Source organism: Vanellus vanellus (genome assembly GCF_965231255.1).
Source record: "Vanellus vanellus genome assembly, chromosome: 3".
In the NCBI taxonomy this organism is placed as follows: Eukaryota; Metazoa; Chordata; class Aves; order Charadriiformes; family Charadriidae; genus Vanellus; species Vanellus vanellus.
This window is the reverse complement of record NC_138907.1, coordinates 57,995,945-58,015,649: the sequence shown is the minus strand read 5'-3', so window position 1 is coordinate 58,015,649 and position 19,705 is coordinate 57,995,945. Positions and strand designations below refer to the sequence as shown.

Genomic DNA, 19,705 nt, shown 5'->3' with positions numbered 1-19,705 from the left:
AGTAAACAAGCGGTTGATTATTTCCACAAAAATGATTCTGCTTACAGGAGTTTTCAAAAGAGGTGGAAGCTAAATCATCGCAGAAATCTTCTGTCCTGAGTACTGGGAACCAGCTCCTCAGGCTGAAGAAGGTGGATACAGCAGCATTGCGTGCGGGATTGTCCCACATTGACAGTCAGTGGGCAGAGCTGCTCACACAAATCCCAGCAGTACAAGAGAAGTTGCACCAGGTAAGGAAGGCCAGTTGTGGCCTTTGATATTCCAGAACATTCAGACCATATGGTTGGCACTGCCTTTGAGAGGTAGTTGCTTCCTTCCTCAGTTTATCCATGTGAGGCAAAATAGGAACAACATGACTCCTATTTTAATGTGGGACAGTTTACACTCATGTCCGAATCCTGTCTACCCATACTGTCTAACACCATTAATTGGTGTTAATGTCAAACTTTCACAGTTACATTTGTTAAATTTTAATCGAAGAACAGATGAGGGATTTTTCAACATGTTGGTATGCTTTTTGAAAAATGGGAGTTCACATCCCTGTGCCCTGTCACATTTGAATGGTGGTTTTGTTCAAATTGAATAGACTGGGCTCTAGTCTATGCAAGACAAAATAAATCTAAAAGCATTGTGCAAGGTTTCTGCTAGTGTATGTACGAGCAGGAGAGTTTTGATTATGTAGTTTTGTTTTTTTAATTCTATAATACTGAAGTTAAAGAATTACACTAGTCTAAAAGTTGTCTTAGTATTTAGTTGCTAGGAAGTTGTCAGTCTAAGTGGTTTCTTCAGTTTATAATTTGGAATGCTTTCAGAGATAGTAATATCATTGTGATTTAGGGCGAGAGAGGAATGGTAACAAAAGTTACCTAAGTCTATTGTATTAAACAAAATAATGACATTACAGTAGTTCCCTGAACTGTCTTGTAATGCAAAATATGTCTACCTGAAAAAGTCATAGAACACATTTCTGAGTAACTAAATGTAAGCAAGTGCTACTGTATCATATGTTGAAAGTGAGTCTTTTAAGAAAAAAACAGGTACTATTCAAAATCAGCCCATTAAAAATCCCCATCATGAGTTGTGTAAAATTATTTTCCATGGGTCTATTCACTAGGGATTTACAAGGGCAGGAAAAGCTTGGCTTAAAGTTGATCTTCTAGATAAGCCCAATACAAAATCATGGAATTAGAATGCAGAACCTTTTGGAAGTCAGAAATGGAATCTTTGAGTTTGTCCAGTTTCTTTGTACAATGAAGAACAGAAATAAGAAGCCTTTAAAATAATATGCAATTATACAATAGATCTCCTATTAAAATCTTCTTTTTTTTTTTTTAACTTGTCTTTTTATAAACTTCAGGGATATGTTAGGAATATAGAATAACATGATAGTAAGAGCAGGTAAAGGAAATGAACTATGGTAATGCAAAGCAAGGAATTCTTATGCATTTTCTTAACAACATGCATTTTAAGTCTGTTATCTCTACAGCTCCAGATGGACAAAATTCCTTCTCGCCATGCTATCACTGAAGTTATGAGCTGGATTTCCCTGATGGAAAATGTCATTCAGCAAGACGAAGAGAATATAAAAAATGTAGTAGGACAGAAAGTCATTCAGGATTACGTCAAGAAGTACAAGGTACTGAGTGGAAATGTTATTGATTTTCCTTTTGAATTATCGCCATTAAATATGTATACATATGTAAAGTATAAGCAATTTAAGGGGAAAAAAAAAAAAGCCAAAACATACGTTGTGGATTGGTTAGAATTGTACACAAGTTAGAATTGGGTAATATTTGGTACTGTGGAAAAGAATCCAAAATTACTTTTCCTCTCCTGTTTAGCTATGGCAGGAATATAATTTTTAGTATACTTACTTTAATTTCCAGGTAAATCCAAAGCAACATGCACATGATTAAACCTTATTAGATCTGTCTTTCACCTGAAACCACAATACCTTTTGCAAATTACGTATGCTGTTTTATGAATTCTCTGCGTAATATCACCTTCTCCTCAAAGCATAGCCTGTTCTTGAATGGAAGGTGGCCAGTGGTTTACAGATCAAGATAATTTTGATCAGTATCTGAAGCAAAAATGAAAGATACTATATCTTGAGATAACTATTGAGGAGTATAGATATAACACAATTTCACTTTTTAACTAGATCGGTAGCATTCTTGTAATAGATCTGCACACAGTGACTTTCTTCTCAATGTCAGATTTGTGTTCACCAGTCTCCTGAAAAATCACTTTACTTCTTGGCTATTCTTTTTATGTAAGAACATTTTCCATCTTATCTGGTTTTGTATTAAAAGTTTTGAGACTAAATAAAGTGAAAAAAAAAAAATCTACCCAGGTTTTCTTAGATCTGATCCTTGAGACCAATATCAAGAACGTTATTGATTTTTTTTGGGGGGGGGGGGGAGAGCAGGGGAAGGATGATTCCTTATTCCAAAGGCAGTGTATTGCTGGTCTATGTGTCTATCGAGGGAAAAGTAACAATGTTTTTAATATCTGTTTAATTGCTAAAAAAACTTTTAGCTAAATTGTGGTAAAGTTGTAATTTGTGAACATTTTTCCTCTTTTGCAGGAAGGTAAGAAATTATGGTACTTATGTTTTGGGTTTTTTATTCCCTTCTTTCCTACTAGGGTTTCAAGATAGATTTAAATTGCAAACAGTTGACGGTAGACTTTGTGAACCAATCAGTGCTACAAATTAGCAGCCAGGATGTTGAAAGTAAACGTAGCGACAAAACTGATTTTGCAGAACAGCTTGGAGCAATGAACAGACGTTGGCAAATTCTTCAAGGCCTGATAACGGAAAAGGTAAAGAAAAAAAAGCTAGCTGCTCTGTAGCAAACTTTCAAAATATATAGAACTGTAAGATAATAATGGTTGGAAGCCTGTACATCCTGTCTGGTTCTGTGGACTTTTATACATCCAGCTTACTTAAGTAGCCCCTAATTCTTTCCTCCTCTACCATGTCTAGTATGTCTGTAAGCCAAAATTTGCTAATTGGCATGAAGACCTGCAAGGCATGAGAGGAGACCTTGTCAGTAATATCAGAGCACAGAAGGCGCTGTGTATCTCAGACTATTCTGTGGTTTCCCATTGGTTGCTGATGTACTGGTGAAGAGTAACAAGAAGGGATTCTGCCCCTCATTAGTTAGTTCCAGCCAAGATTTTGCTTTCCTAGCAATTCTTGCATGGCCAGGCCATGCTTATAGGCCCATTCTGTGTAATCCACTTTCTGTGGATTTGTCCTTTCTGTGACTTGAAGAGGTTGTCCTTGAAGAGGTTGTCCTTGAAGAGGTTGTCCTTGAAGAGGTTGTCCTTGAAGAGGTTGTCCTTGAAGAGGTTGTCCTTGAAGATCCATTAGCTTCCTGAACTCCTTAGTCCTTCAGTCCAGCTTCCCATGGGATTATGCTTACCCGAACAAACCAAAGTTGCTATTCTAAGGACCTTTAGCCTGCTACGTGCTTTCCTTATTTCACTTACAACTGTCTCATTGTCACTGTGGCCAAGGTTGCTATTGACCATCCCATCCTCAAGCAGTTCTAATTAAGATAACAGCTAATTAAGATGGCTCATTCCCTAGAGTGGAGTTTGTCTCAAGTAATGTGAATACTTTTATGGCAATGCTGCTGTTTTCAAATCCTGCTTTGCTGGTTTGGGTTTGTTTTGTTTGTTTGATTTTTTTTAAGAAGTGTTATCTCATTTGCCATTGAATAACAGCTAGAATAATCAGAAAAATCTAAGTAACTTTAAAGCAGTCAGTTGACAAAAGAGGTAGTATGAATCTTCGTCTACTTTACAGAGTTATAAGGAAGGAATGTAAAATGTATGTTTGTACACTTAGTTTTATTTGGGAAACCCTGAAGTCCTTGATCTCTGAAAGGAATCATAAATATGTTCTGTTAAAGTGTTAGCTTCTTTTAGCATGTCATAATATTTTAATATGTTATGTCTATATAATTATTTTTGGATAAAGCAGGTTTTTTGTTTTGAACTCTTTTAAAAATGGCAGATATATGTCAGTTTGAATGCATAAGCTGTTTAAATTCTGAAAGCTTTGAATTCTGAGAAGGCAGCAGTCAGCATTGGTCTTTACTGATTCATTTAATTGAGTCAACAATAAAGGTAATTCTTTGAGAAAGTACATACTCGTGTTTCCTTGCAGATCCAGCTATTGGAATGTCTGCAGGAATCCTGGACAGAATATGAAAATAACGTGCAGTCCCTAAAAACTTGGTTTGAAACCCAAGAGAAGAAGCTGAAACAGCAACAGAAAATTGGAGACCAGGCTTCAGTACAGAATGCTTTGAAAGACTGTCAGGTAACGTCCTGCTACAAATAACAGTATTCTATTTCCAACAGTTATAAACAACACTAGAGTCCAAGGAGGGTTTAGGCTTTTATTCAAAATAAAATATTGTCAAATATTCAACTATCCAGAGAAGGCAATAGTGCTGGATTCCCTTTTGCTTTCAGAAGACTGAAGGAGAATCATGATTACGATGGGGAAAGACAGGATGAGGCAAAGCTCAGCTATACATAATGTTCATAAGTTCAGAACCACTTCAGTTTTTCATGCAAAATTCCTATTTGGACTATAGAGCAGTAAACAGGATATCACAGTTGACTCTGAACATCTTGCTCAGAATAGCGCATATTTCAGTAGTTAGATGCATGCTTCTGGAGCTGTCAGGCTAGAGTTCAAGCTTATAGGTATATAAGCAAAATAGATTTATATTTTTTTAATTTATAAATAAGGCCTCTACATGGTATCAGGCATCAGATAATTTTTTCTCAAAAGTACCTTGTTCTACCAGACACAAAATAATAAATTTCACACCAGATCAAATGTATAATGAAACTCTGTCAGGACAACTGCATGCCCAGAATCTTGGTGTTCTCATCCTCTTAAAAGGGAGTAAGGAAGCCTGTTTATCTTGGTGTGGCTGTCTTTCCTGCGTGCATTTAATGAATGGGACAAATATGATCTAGCTTTTGGGTCATCACAAACAGAACAGTTGGAAATCTATTCAAATGAAATGCATAAGAGAATTTAATCGATATTCACCAGTGTATTAAACCAATCTTTGTTTCTGTAAAGGCAAATAGTTGTTTAGGCCGGATATGTTAGGATTCTTTTTTTTTTTCCCCAAAGTCCTTGACCTAAGTTTTCAAACTGGTTGCAGTGCTTAGTTTCAGTTCCGATAGCTTTATGGTCTCAGCACAATAAGCCCATACGACTGAAGCAAGGGTAATTTATCATAGCCTGACATAATTGGCGAGCTGTGCTTGCCTTGAGTTCAAAGCTGAACCTGATTTATCACCTTCATGGTTCCTTTTGGTCAGGGAATTTAGCAAATACACTTGGGGGAGTTAGTTATGAATGGAAAGACTTTGATCAGCAGAAAAACAATTTGTTTAAGAAATAATTGTATCAGACACTCCCAGGTATCAGGTTCAACTAGTACAAAAGCTGCAGTTTATTTATTAACCGGTGTTAGTTGCTGCCTGGTGTCATATTAACAAGTGAAAGCAAGCATTTTTTCCATCACAGATCAGAAACAGTAATGTGTCTTTAATTCAGTTATGAGTTTAAAATGATGAATAAGAAACACCTTTTCACACAGAACCAGAAATATTTGCTATTCTTGGTATTTAAAACGTTTGCCTATTTTCATTCTGAATTTTGGAGCAATCTTGTACAAACTTAATTGCCTTTTTTAGTGTTAAAATCCACTTTTTGTACATAGTAAATTCGACTTTAAAACTTGGAAGTGTTTGTTTTGGTGTCAGCTGGTAAAAAAAAAAAAAAAAGACGTATTACTCAAAGGCTGTAATCTGAAACATGGTCATGGCTAGAAGTTTGAAGGAATGTGAAATAATGGAGAAGAAAAGGCTAAGAATAAACAGTACAGCAAAAATGCTCACAAAAAATCCTTTCACATATATGTATAGAGACAAAAGTGTGTTGTGTGTGTGTAGGGATAAATTCTGTTGATAGCAAGCATTTGCAAGACTGGGCAGAATTTGGTTTCAAAATACTCTCCCCACTGTCTAAAATTAAAGTCTGTTAAGGCAATGGTTCACTTGTTACTGGGGTTTTTTTTTTGATTCTTGGGGAGAGTAATTTATTGAAAGACATGGGCTTTCAGTTTGCCCAGTTTTGCTATGTTGTTTTCTTTCCCTGATGATCCATCTCTGTAAGTAAGGAAAGGCTTGCAGAAAATTAAAATATAAGCTGAGATCACAAGATGTACTACTTAATGTAGAGGCTTCCCAAGATTGCTCTCACCCCACAGTCTGCTTTCCATATCACACTGACTACTTTACCTTCAGACAGGTAAACACAAATTTGTGCTGGCCTTAAGCCTAGCAGCCATATTTCCCCGCTCTGCTCAGGCTCGGTGTTTGTCCTACCTGAAGCTACACAGCTTCCATATGAATCAGAGCACCGCGGGGCTTCCTTGGATCTCCTTGCGCCATGCCATGAAATTACATAGGTGGTTTCCTGGCTAGAAATGAGCTTATGAGAGTGTGCTGTATGACTCACAATTGCTCACTGAGTCTTCTTGTTTTCCCTCTTTCATTCTGTAACTTTATTCTCATGCTATTGAGGCATGAGGAAGATCACAGGCTCTGTGACTAGTGAGTGTTACACGTGAAAGCTTCTGCACTTCACTTATTGATAAAACCAGCAAACTTTGAATCAGCATTTCCATGACCAACCTAGGGTCATCTTAAATCAACAACACAGTCAGCACTTGCCTGAAGCAGCAAAACAAGCCCATAACAAGTTATCATGGCCTCAGTGCTTACGTACTCAGCCCTGTTTTCTTCACTTGTTTTCACACCAACTGTTCATTTTCTTCCCATTTTCTTGGGTTAGTGTGTGGGAACGTTGAGCAGAGCAAAACTCTATCAAGCTCATTAATGCTTCCCAATGGCATGCAACCTTGAGGAGGCAATAAGGAAAATTCCTGCAGTCTGTTGCTTTTTGAAACTGGCTGGACTCCGATGAACTTGTCATCTAGGGAAAGTAATTTATTGAAAGACATGGGCTTTCAGTTTTCACTGGCCTCGGGCAAGGAGCTTTGCTGGTACCTGACAGGGACCCACTTTGTGTAGAGAGGCAAGGCAATTTGACATCTTTCCCTAGCAAGTAATTTTGTCCTTTTCTTTGGGTGGCAAAATTCTTTTTTTTTTTTTTTTTTTTTTTTTTTTTCCAGAGGCTTGAGGCAGTTTTGGACTAATTATAAAGCCCTCTTAGTGTTCTAGGACAAACTGAGACACACAACAATTTTCCCATGTATTAAACTGCTGTCCTATTTTTAATGAGTTTTGGACTCTTACATGAGAGCAGAAGATTACACAGAAGTTTAATGTAGAGGACAAGCTTCTATTTAATTTAAAGACAAACAACTATGCTTTAAAGGAAAGATAAAATATTAACTACAATTGCAGATGACTTATGATTCTTTTGAGAATAAAAAGCCAAAGTATGCAAGCATGACTTTCCTATTTTTTAAACTAAGGAGCTTATGGGCATCTTTTCTGTCTCAAGGCATTATCTATCCAATTAAACAAAAAAAAAATACTCAGGCATCTTCTTTTTCTTTTTCAGGAATTAGAAGAATCAATAAGAACAAAGGAAAAAGAAGTAGAAAATGTAGAACAGAGTGGTCTTTCTTTGATACAGAACAAGAAGGAAGAAGTATCTTCTGTTGTTATGAATACACTGCAAGAAATTAACCATTCCTGGGCCAATTTGGATCACATGGTAAAAGAATCATCAAGGGGCAAATTATAGCTCCAGGAATAGGGCATGGAGAAAAGGGAGAATTAGCAGTTTGCAACTAGTGAATTTCTTCTGTGTTGTAGGGGAAGAGATTCTGAATTATGTCCCTGTTTTCGTCCACCCCCAAGTTTGTGTGTACACTCCACATAAAATGGGTATAATATTTCATTCAAGAATGCTTTTAATTCTTGTAATTGAAACTTTTTAGGTGCTTCCTGGTATTTAGTGGAAAGGTATCAAATGATCTGTAAGGAACTACCTTTCCAAGCACACACATCTCACAGAATAAGGAAGAGATCAGCTCGATAACATCAGTCCACCTTCTCAGGAGGAATGCAGTGTGTTAGTGCTAGCCTCTCTGCTGACATTCATAGGCTGACTTTCCCGCCTTAGGGATGTGCGTTTCACAGTCTTTAGGCAATTCCTCTTGATCCGGCTTTGGACCAAAGTGGAACGGACTTTGATACCTTCTCAGTCCCTGCCATCCTAGCTTTATAAAATCAAACAGAACTTTATGCTGTACCCAGCGTAAACCTAGCTGATTGTTGTGCAAATTCTTCATTCTCCAACAAGTTTAAGATTAGGCATGTAGAACAAGCAGTATCTGAGATCAAAAGGAAGGAAATAATTTAAACAAAACCAAATATCTTGAATGCTTTTCATTTACTTTTTTTTTCCTTTCTCCTAGGTTAGCCAACTGAAGATATTGTTGCAATCTGTTCTTGATCAGTGGAGCATTTACAAAGTGGCTTATGAAGAACTGAATAGTTATCTGACTGAAGCCAGATATTCTTTGTCCCGTTTTTATCTTCTTACTGGTTCTTTGGAAGCTGTGAAAGTCCAAGTTGATAAACTTCAGGTGAAAAGAAAACCATGCCTCTTGACATACTAGGGATGGATTTAAGGATTAATTTTTGTCCTAATTGCATGGATGCAGACACATTTTGGTTCATAAGAAATGCAAGTACAGACATACTGGCACTTTAAAATCCCATAACATTAAGATAACACATTATCAAATAACCATTGAGTTTTTCTTCTTGCCAAAAAATGGTGATAGTTGTTTTCTTTTAGATTTTTGATGCTGTTCTTTAAATTTTTAGCCATACTGTCAAGTCATTAAAAGTTTTTAAATCGTGCTGGTGACCATTAAAAACTAAAGTTTTTTACTATACTTTGTCAGGCTTCTGAGCTACTGGTACATGCTGGGATAACATTTTAAACCTCCCCCCCCACCCGCCCTGTGGTTGCAGTAGATTGAAAGTCAAAGCAAATAATGTTTTAAAATTTGATATACTCACATGTTCAAGCGGATTTTCACTGTAAGAAAAGTATAAAATAATATTAATTGAAATAAATTAATTTAGATAATTAAATTAAAAGTATTGTTCCGTTACATAGAATAACCTTTTCTTTTAAAGAAAGTTGTTGTCTTTGGAATCAAAAATAATTATGCAAACATTTCCAAATGCTTAAGGTAACAAGAAATTGTGTTGTTATTATTTGCCAGCAAACTTAAGTTTGCATTATCTTATCAATATTTTGTATGATTTAAAGTCCAGACAGATATAAAGCCAAATGTCCTAAGCATGACCAGCACTTTTCAAACCAAGATTTAAAGAACATCCATTTATGCACTTTACATCCATTCTTCTATGTTTTTAATTTTTTTATGTCAGAGAGGAGTCAGTAAAATAGTAGGTCCAGAAAATTACTTTTTTTGCTTATTAAAATTTTGATTATACTGTTTAATCAGGTTGAGATTTGCTGGGCTGTTCAAACTGTACTAATACACATAAAAATATTTAAGGTTAAAAAAAAAAAAAGGAGCATTTTCCCTGCCAGCAGTGCTTCAGACTGATAAATGAAAGAGCAAGAACTTTATTTTCAGAATAAAGGTTTTTTGTGCTGTTACTTTTTTCATCTTGTTCTAAATAGGAAAATTTTATTTAATTTCTTTTCTTCCATCAGTTAAGTTGTAATTTCTGAAGTAGTCCATGCACTTATTCGTTCTGTGCAAGAGTACTTTTTAGGAATAATTTCTTTTACAAGATTTTTACATTTTGAGAAAATACTGGGTTAAAATTTACTTTTTGTGACACCTTGATATCGAATCAAATTAATCTAACAGTCTTTATATTAAACAACCTTCTATTTAGATGAAACACGCGTGAAATCGTTTTGTATTCATAACCTGTATGATGTATTTCATACATACTATTTTGAAATGTTTCTACATCATGCAATTCTAATACCTCGTGTATCTTTTGTTGGTTTTGTTTTTGTTTTTTTTTTTTATGATTTTAACTGTTTCAGAGCCTGCAAGATGAACTGGAAAAACAAGAAAATACCTTACAGAAATTTGGTTCTGTGACCAATCAATTACTGAAGGAATGTCACCCACCAGTGACTGAAACACTTACCAACACTTTGAAAGATGTGACTATGAGGTAGAAAATGTCTGTGTGTTGAACTTTACTTTCAGTGGTAAATTTGCAGTTATCTATTGACTCAGTTTTCCATCATTTTTATTTTTGTTATATTTCAGTATTCCATGCATGGCTGCCGACCAAGGTTCACAAGTACCATGCTGGAAAATAATATTGCACTTAAAATTTGAGAATCATGTCTGAAAAGTTTGTTTGTTATGCATGCGCCAGGTTCCTCAGATTTTAGGTTGCTATTTCTAGTTGCAGGAAGGACACGATAGGCAAGAAAGTCTGAGCCTTCGCCAGTAGCTTGGCAAACAACTTCCCCAGCTTTGAATCTAATCCAGAACCAGTGTGAGGGTTTACTCAGAGAGGTTGCAGAAAGGCAGGATCCAAAAAAAATAGTTTGGTGGGAAGTTTGGGGTTTTTCGAAAACACAATCTTGCCAAATTTATTTTTATCTGTGGTCCATCCTGTCCTAGAATCTGGAAGTGGAGGGAGGCATTATTCACTCCAACCCCAAACCTGTAGGATTTAACAGTTTCAGTGATAACTGATGGAATTTTCACTTCATCGTTTATTATATAATAATAATTGAAAAATATTGTGCTTTCCTTTAGTAAGGAAATAATGAAGCACTTTGATAAATACAAGCACATCTGAGAAAGTACGTATTTCTGGTTGCCATTAGAGCCAAGAATTCAAAGGGTGATTAGATATTGAAATGAATAATAAAAATATACAGAGTTTTAATAGGTCTGGGATTATTTTAGAAGGGAGTTACACAGCACTTTATGACTTTAAATATTCTGTCAGGGTTTGGGAGGAAATTGCAGCAGAAGAAATGGTTTATTGTTTACACCTGTTTTGGGCCTCTTAGGTCCTTGCAGGAATCTGGAACTAGCATTTCACGATCAGTCATGGATGCTCTGTGCAGTGAACCGAAGTGTGCTAAGTGGAAATAGCAGGAGGTTCACTTCAAAAAGTGGACTCCAGCTCTGACCTCAAGCATTAATATACAGCATCGAAGATGTAGCACAGATCAGACCACCTGTGACAGGTCAGAACAGCCTGTCAACATATCTCTTGGATTCCTTTTTTTCTCACCCCCCCCCAAGTGTCTGGATCTTGATTATTACCAAATTTCCTAAAAGCCAAAAGACCATGGGAAACAGCAGAGAGGAAGAGGGGAAGGGATAGTTCTTGTGGATTCCCAGGCTTCAGTCATTCATCCAATCTCTTCACCAGGTGGAACAACCTTCTGCAGGAGATTGCAGAGCGGCTGCGTGCCAGTAAGGGCCTATTACAGCTGTGGCAGAGGTACAAGGACTGTTACCATCAGTGCTCTTCCACGGTCCGTCAGCGGGAAGACCAGACCAATGAACTCCTGAAGACTGCCACCAGCAAAGACATTGCTGATGATGAAGTTACCACTTGGATTCAGGACTGCAATGTATGTTCAGTTAAGCTTTGCCATTTTTCACAGCCCTGTGGGCTAAAAATCACAAGAGGCTCTCCATTACTAAACTCTACACTTGGTGTATTGGAAACTTGCATACAAACACATTTCTTTTTAGTGATGCATCTCAGGCACAGGAGAGACAGCTTTATGTCTGCTACCCAAATATCACTAGTTTCTCAGACTCCGTTCCTTGTAGTGGTGTTTCAGAAGCTTGTATCTGAAGTCATCTCTCAGGAGAAGGTGGGATAAATTATATCATTTGATTCAGTCTTAAGTACCTACTTATCGAAGGGATTCTTGCTTAGGAAAATCAAATCTATTGAGTTCCTTATAATAGAAAGAAACACAAGATCCTTTGACTGTGTTCCCACCAATCAAGGCTGTTCAGTTTTTCTGAATGAAAAAACACTCTGTATGCTCTGTGAATGTCTTTATCCTTCCTTATGGGAGGACACTATTCAATCTGAAACCTTGAGATTCTTCCTTTTTCAAGACTGTATCTCAAGGCAGCAGGATAGTTTATCTCCTATCTGCGGTTACATTTTGGTTCCTTTGAGTTTAAGTTAATGTTAAGTGTCATTAACAACAACAAAAAAAGAAAAAGTTAATTTTCTTAGTGTAAGTTGCAAGGAGAAAAATGAACATGTTAATGAGGTCTTTGAGCGTTTGCTGCCATAGGCATCTGGACTGGCAGTTCAAATTGCTCAGTTTGAATAATTTCTTCATTTCCCAGTGTCCCATTCTTTAGCCATTATGTTAGGCCTTTTACAGAAGTTATTTTTTCATGTCTCCTGGTAATTTGTAGTAGAAAAAAAGCAGAGGTCCAGTAAGATCTGAATTGACCCACATGGAGGGCTGCCACTGCTTAGGATCAGCATTTCAGTGGATTCAAAATGTTTGTTTCAGTAAGTATTGCCTCATCAGTAAATCAGACTTGTTCAAAGGTAGCTGAGCAGTCTCTTCTTTCTGTTCCTCTGTGCACAGGAACATATTTTTTTTTATTCTGGCTGTCATTTCTTTTTCATACAGAGTGTGGATGGACACTTTGGCATTGAAATACAGTAGTAAACACAAGTTTTTCATGTAGTGATGGAGTTTGGTCATTTTATTCCCCCTTTAAATCAGGGGAGGGTGCCATCAGCAGAATATAAGGTTTTCATACCTTTATGCAATGTGTTGCCACAGGATGTACTCGCAGATTTGAAGACAGCACAGGAGTCACTGGTTGTTCTTCAAGAACTGGGAGAGGAGCTAAAAAGCCAGGTGGAAGCTTCAGCAGCAGCAGCTATACAGTCTGATCATCTTTCTCTGAACCAGACTCTGTCAACCCTAGAACAGTCTCTCCGCAAGCAACAGGCTGTACTTCAGGTATGCAGAGAGTGTTTTCAGTCCTTGAACCTGATCATTCTGGGGTACCTGCAAACATAAATTAAAACTGCTTGGGAGAAGAGGATGGTGTTACCTGTTCATTAACATTTCCTAGACTTGCTTGAAAGCCAAAGCTGAGAGTAGACAATATTATCAAGTCCAGCATAGAGACCTTATAAGAATGTCCAAATTCTGAGAAAAGGATAGCAAACCTTACGAAGGAAAGTGTCTATCTGGAATGCCAAGGGCACCGTGCTTTCTGCAGACAGCAATAGTGCTAACAGCTGGATCCACAGCTGTTGCTCCCCTGAAGACACCCTCTCTTCCCAGCTTCCCAGCTGTTGAAGTTTTACTTCAACAGTAAAACAAATGAGGGATTCTGAATAATCATGTAGAATTGATTTTTACAGTTCCTATTAATACCGGTGACCAGACTGGTGCCTACCATTTGTGTCAAAGCCTGTTCAGTAGATGTTGCTAATTGCTTATGTCATCAGGGACTAGAGAGCAAAAAAGCAGTGGCAGAATATAGGAAAGTATATGGGTGAGAAAGCAACAGAAGTAGTGGCTTCAGTTTGGTGACAAGAGGATTTACCCAAGAAATCCAGCATTGTCTAGGATGTGTTTATAACATTGCTGTGCTGTGAGGAAACAAAACATAAGAAGTTTTTTTGTTTCAAATTGCATTAATAGCAACTAGTGGTTCTCTCTGCTGTCACTAAATTAAGCAGACGAGTTATTTTCATGAAAGGAAATTAGACAAGCTTATCTATTTCAAGGCAAGGAGATATTTATGCACTTTGTTGAAGTTGTGCCTTTTTGCTATGATCAAAAATCCTCTCTTCTAACCTAAAAAATCCCATCGTCTTAGGTTTAGGTTCATTTAGGTTTCAACCAACCTAAAAATTCCATCTTCTGTAAGCAAAGCAGCAGTTACAATTGCTCCTAGCCTTATATAGCTGTTTGAAAATCTATAATGAGAATAACTAGGAGTGTAATGTCAATGTGGATGCTATGTGGCCAAAGTTCTTAAACTGTGGGTCCTTTTCTGTTCAAGGCTGGAGTGCTGGACTACCAAAACTTTGCCAAGAACCTGCAAGTCCTTGAGGCCTGGATAACAGAAGCAGAAGAAATATTGAAAGGACAGGATCCCAGTCACTCGTCTGATCTTTCAGCAATACAGAGCAGAATGGAGGAACTCAAGGTGACTAATAAACACAGAAAGCGGTGATTTTTTTTTCTGTTAGCCTTATTGTGCATACCTTGTACTAGAAATAAATATCATACACGTATTCTATACATATTAAAGGACTGTCACTCATGCAGAGTGTAAGACAGAGAACTTAGAAGTTTGATGGCAGTCAAGGAGTGACCGTCCATGTTACTTTGCCCCTGAGTAAAGAAGAAAAGCACATGCAAACTGTTTAGAATAAAATTAGTACCAAATCTAAATGGAAATGGAAATTTGAGCAGTTTTTGGAGATTTCCTTCATCTTGTTTTCTCTTGATTTTTTTTGAATTTATGTAATTCATGTCTCAGTGGTATTTAGTTTAGGGATGAAGTCGTCTATTCTTTTTTAGTGTCTTGATATATTAAAGAAACATTGGTACTGTATATCGTGTGATCTCCATTTGAGCTCATTCACTCTTTCTTTTCGTGGAGCTTTTTTTTCCCCTTTTCTTCTTTCAGACACCCTGACAGTTGATGAAGTTGAAGTTGATGAACTTTCCCATCTGGGCTGGTTTTGTCATTTTAATATTCCATTATTTTTCAATCAGGATTAACTATGCACATAATTGTGCTTGGGCATGCTAAAACCGAGGACGTTTTCCTAATGTAGTGAATTGGTTGTTTCTGTACTGCAAAACAGAAAAATAAAAGTAAAAAGTTGAGTAAGTTCAATGGGAATTTGCTAGCCTAGCATTCATGCTAAGAAACAAGGAAAAAGGCTCCGTATTTTGATAATATAAACATATGGCTTCAAACACTAGCCTACTTTTGCAGCTCTGAGTGGTAAATCCCCAATTCAGCAAAACACTTCAGTGCGGTTTGAGTTTACTTCTCTGTGCACATTTATGCATGAACGTAAATCTTCTCCTGGTCTGGGACCAGAGGCTGAAAACTGGAAATGCAATTTTTCCCTGGCATGGGGATTGCTTGCCACTTGGTGGCAACCAAGACCGTTCCAAATTTAGTGAGTCCTAGTTCATAATTTTACAGTCTATAATAGCGCAATTACTGAACTTCCTAGTTGTCACTTTCATTGTTTGTTGCAGAATCAGATGTTGAAGTTCAGCAGCATGACCCCAGATTTGGACCGTCTTAATGAGCTGGGTTACAGGCTTCCTCTGAATGATAAAGAAATCAAAAGGATGCAGAACCTGAACAGATGTTGGTCTCTGATCTCATCTCAGACTACGGAGAGATTCAGGTGGGGATAGTTAAAGACTGTTGTATAGTTTTCTTAGATTACAACAGCTAGAAAGTATACCTTTTACAGAATATAGAAAATGTTTCAGATATTTCATTAACCAAAGCTCCTTTTCTTTTGTGTACTTACAAAGAGTGAAGCCAGTGAACTGAGATGTGGGTTTCAGTACAAATGAACAGAATTTGAAATGAGGAAGACTGCTACTTTTCAAAGTGTTGACTAGATAATTTGAATGAGGCAGCTAAGTGGGGAAAATGTTACCATTTGATTTGAAATTCTGCTGGAAAAGTTATTGCAAGACCCTTAACACTCTGTGTGAGAGGAGGAGACCTTACCTGAGTCCATCTTTCTGTCTTTCAGTAAGCTGCAGTCTTTCTTGCTGCAGCAGCAGACCTTCTTGGAGAAATGTGAGACTTGGATGGATTTATTAGTTCAGACTGAGAAGAAGCTGGCGGCAGAGATTTCAGGAAACTACCAGAGCCTTTTGGAACAACAGAGGGCACATGAGGCAAGTCATCATGTGTATTTATACATAACTACAACACATACTATTTATACATAAATGGAATGCACATTCTTTTGTGGACTAATATAATAGTATGCCTTGAATTGAATTACATTTGCCTGCACCATCTGAAGATATCGTAATTTAAAAACACAAGCGTGCAAAAATATATCAATAACACCCAGTTTGGGGAGGAGTTGAGTATCTGTCTGCATTTGTGTATAATGTGTCACTATGCCTATGAGTGTTTGTCACCTACATTTAATCTACTTCAGATTGATTTGTACCAAGGAAATCAAAATTTTTATTGGTCTTCCCATAGGACCTAACTATTCTCATGCAATTTGGCCCTTTGTCTTCAGTCCAAAGTGGACAAAATCTATGATTCCTTCAGTTTATTCTGATTTTTTTTTTTTAATATTAAATTGCCAACATATATAGCTTCTGAACAGCATGTTAAAGGAAGACTTTTCTGTCAAATACTGAGTTATATAACTCATCATGGGGCCTCCATTTGGTAACATTTCCTTGGAGAACAAACTGATTTGATCTTTGCTGTGTGCTGGAGTTGTTTGTCTGTTTGTAACAAATGAAGAGCTAGCCCAGCTTTTGCTGCAGGGAAAAACTGATTCAGAGTTTTTACTAGAGGGTGCCTTCATGATTCCTCAGTGAAGTCAAGTGATGCACATTTTTTTCTCCACCCATATCGTTACTGCCAAGAATTCTGGTAAAGATCAAGTAAGATAAGTCAATTTTCATACCAAAGCTCCCATGTGGCCACAGTAGTTTCAGTTCCCACAACTTTTTCAGCTGACCTACCCATAGACTCAGGCCAGATTGTAGGGAGAGTCATGTCCTTCCCCTCCTCTTGCTTTATATCTCACAGCACAGTGTTTGGATGAATGTTTGATAACAGAAAGTAATTCACAACCATTTTTGCTTGCGTTAGCATACATTAGCTTTAGCATTTAACTGCTTTTGCTTTCACAAATGTCATCCATTTCATTTCCTCTCAGTGCTGCCAGTGTTAACTGGACAGTGTCTTTGTAAGCTGAGACATCTCAGGTCACTGAGATTTGAATGTCCAGAAATCATTACTGTCTAAGTGGATAATTTCCTACTGGGTTTGTGTCCAGTCATAGGTGTAATTTTTTGAAAGGGGTTAATGGCAATCTTCTTGCATCCAATTGTCTTGAGATCTCAACTTAATTCTGTCTTGAAATCTTGATCTGAGCAGTTAGCTCAGATGACTTACTATAGCAGTCTGGAAGCTTTTTTTTATTGCAACTGTAAAGTTATCTGTCAGTATTTAGTGAACTAATATCTGATTTTCTAAATACTGCCATTCATCCTAAGAAAATGTTGTAAACGGCATCTTTTTTTTTTTTTTACCTAAAGCTTTTGACCATTTTATATAATCTAAATATATTCAGTACTCAATGTTCTTTGCAGTGCCTCCTGATACTCATGAAGAATTTTCTTCCCCTCCTTGCAACTAAAGGGTCAAATCTAAACCTCTTGAAATGAATTCCCAGATTGCTTTGCTTTTTGTTTTTGAAGATAATGTGAAAATATTCTGTTTCCACATGCATTCCCAGAATGGATATTGAAATGCCTCCAGCTCTGTTATCAGCTTTCCAGTGCTGACTCATAACTTTGCTGGGGTTTGTTCAAAGAGGACCCCAGTTACCTCAGTGGCCTTATTTAGAAATAACTTCCCACTGAAATTTACAAACCAGCAACGTGGAGGTGATACCTTTTTCAAATATCATGCACTAACACTGGTATCTGCATCAGACAAGTCTGTCAGGACAATCTTGTAGTCATTCTTGCACAATTCTCCAGATATCCATTTGCAAGCCTGGTGCAATGCTTGGGACTCCTGCGCGGTGGGAATGTACTGAGACAACCATTCAAGAAAGTGCTGGCAGGGGAAGGGGAAGTTCCTTGCCAACTCAATTACTGAAATTTTCCCAGTGTGCTGGTATTGTGCATTCCAACACCTGCCCTCCTTTCCTCCTCCTTTGCATTTCTATTTCTGTGATTCATAGTGATCTACGTATGAGAAGAAATTGGAGTGGCAAATGGTCCCACAAAACAGAGTTTTCTTCTTCTGTGCAGAGACAGTGTACAGGCAGAGAGCAAGTGGATGTTGACAGAAATGTCTCTCTGCTTTTGGGTAGGACTTGAATACCTCCACTCTAAGCAGAGTTCCTCATGCTTGATAAGCTTTTTTTTTTACCTGTCCTCTTTAAAAAAAAATTAAAATCGTCCCTTTTGAAGGGTTTGGTTGTGTTGGGTTTTGGTGTTTGTCGGGTTTTTTCAACCAGTTGTGTTCTGTTTAGTCTTAATCTGTCGTCAGTGCTGGTAGAAGCTGTTGCCTCCTGTCCTTCATCCATGCCCCCTAACTTGACAGAAATAGATGTGACAGGAAGTAAAATTTTTGCCTTCTTGCTCAGCTTTCTGAAATTCTCAGCCTCACAGTATTGTGGTTTTGTTCATGAGATAATAGAGCAGTTAGTTTCCCTCTGGTCCAGGCTCAGTCATTCATAAGAGCCAAGGTATTCAAAGAACACTATCAAATACTTCTGCAAGGAAATTAGATAACACTGTTTCTTTCTATGGGAAAATTTATGGCCTGGCTAACATTTTCAAAATTAAGTCAGTGATCCAGAGAGGCAAAATCTCATTTGGAAAAATTAGTCCATCGTCTAGAAGTCCTGAGCTACATACAATGTGCTTGAGAGATTTAATTGTGCAGGTGCCAGTGAGTATTTTGCTCGTGGTTGCAGATGCAGGGACAGGTACATCACAATTTTAGCTGGTGGGAAGCCCTATAACAGGGGCGTAATCTTGATTTGGGGAATAGTGGCTCTTAGTTCAGGCAAGGGTGAATTTCTATCAACTGCAAACACCATCACGAACAAAGAAAAAGAAAATCTCAAGATTCATACCAGTATACATACTCTTTTAATCTCTCTGAAAACTTTTTGAATATGGAGGGTGTCTAGTCCTGAGCTGATGCCTGGGTGTACCTTCATCAACATAAGAATATTCCTGAACAACCTTGTCTAGACACGTGGTCCGTTACTAAAAGAAAAGATGTTTTTAAAAATAAATTCAAGTAGTATATATATTTAATTCATTTTTGCTTAAGTAGTACTTAGGTAACTTTTTCTATAGTAATATTTAAGGAATAAGGGAGTTTTAAAAGTATTGTGAAAGTTTATTGTGACTGATGGAGAAAATTGGAAAATAAATTGGAAACATTGGAAGAAGTGGAAAATTGATTTCTAGCTCCTACACCTGGCTGACCATTTCTTTTAAAGTTCTACTGGCAGTGTAAAATTGTATTAAAAACTTGGGTAACACTATCACACACAATCTGTGCATAAATTCAGTGTAACAAGGCAAAGGCCTATAATATTTTCAAACATGTCAGAAAATAAAAAGTGCCTTTTCCGTCAATGCAATAAATACCCTATCTGGATTTTGCTGTAAATTATAGTTTCAGTCACACAATTGTACTCAGAGACATAAAACCTAGCTCCTGTTGTTATTATTTAGCTTTAAAAACAGAAAATCTCAAAGAACTGATAATAATTACTAGAAGCAGCAAGTAACTCTAGCAATGAGATTTTTAAATGTGTTTCTATTTAATTTCATGACAAAACTCCTATTGAATTAATTTGAAATGAGGTT

At 37.1% G+C, this 19,705-nt stretch overlaps 1 protein-coding gene across 2 annotated transcripts in view; it reads left to right on the top strand.

Moving 5' to 3' along the window:
• SYNE1 (spectrin repeat containing nuclear envelope protein 1) overlaps positions 1–19,705 on the top strand; it is a gene marked incomplete at its 5' end in the record, with an annotated part of 264,160 nt that overhangs the window by 197,390 nt on the left and 47,065 nt on the right. The window contains 12 exons of one of the 2 annotated variants that reach the window (XM_082481847.1): positions 48–230; positions 1,487–1,636; positions 2,647–2,823; positions 4,178–4,333; positions 7,634–7,789; positions 8,496–8,666; positions 10,124–10,257; positions 11,485–11,689; positions 12,884–13,066; positions 14,124–14,270; positions 15,344–15,498; positions 15,859–16,006. The exons of the other annotated variant lie outside the window; for it this stretch is intronic. Coding sequence (XP_082337973.1) covers positions 48–230; positions 1,487–1,636; positions 2,647–2,823; positions 4,178–4,333; positions 7,634–7,789; positions 8,496–8,666; positions 10,124–10,257; positions 11,485–11,689; positions 12,884–13,066; positions 14,124–14,270; positions 15,344–15,498; positions 15,859–16,006 — 1,965 coding nt within the window. The remainder of the gene's footprint in view (positions 1–47; positions 231–1,486; positions 1,637–2,646; positions 2,824–4,177; positions 4,334–7,633; positions 7,790–8,495; positions 8,667–10,123; positions 10,258–11,484; positions 11,690–12,883; positions 13,067–14,123; positions 14,271–15,343; positions 15,499–15,858; positions 16,007–19,705) is intronic. 2 annotated transcript variants of the gene reach the window in all.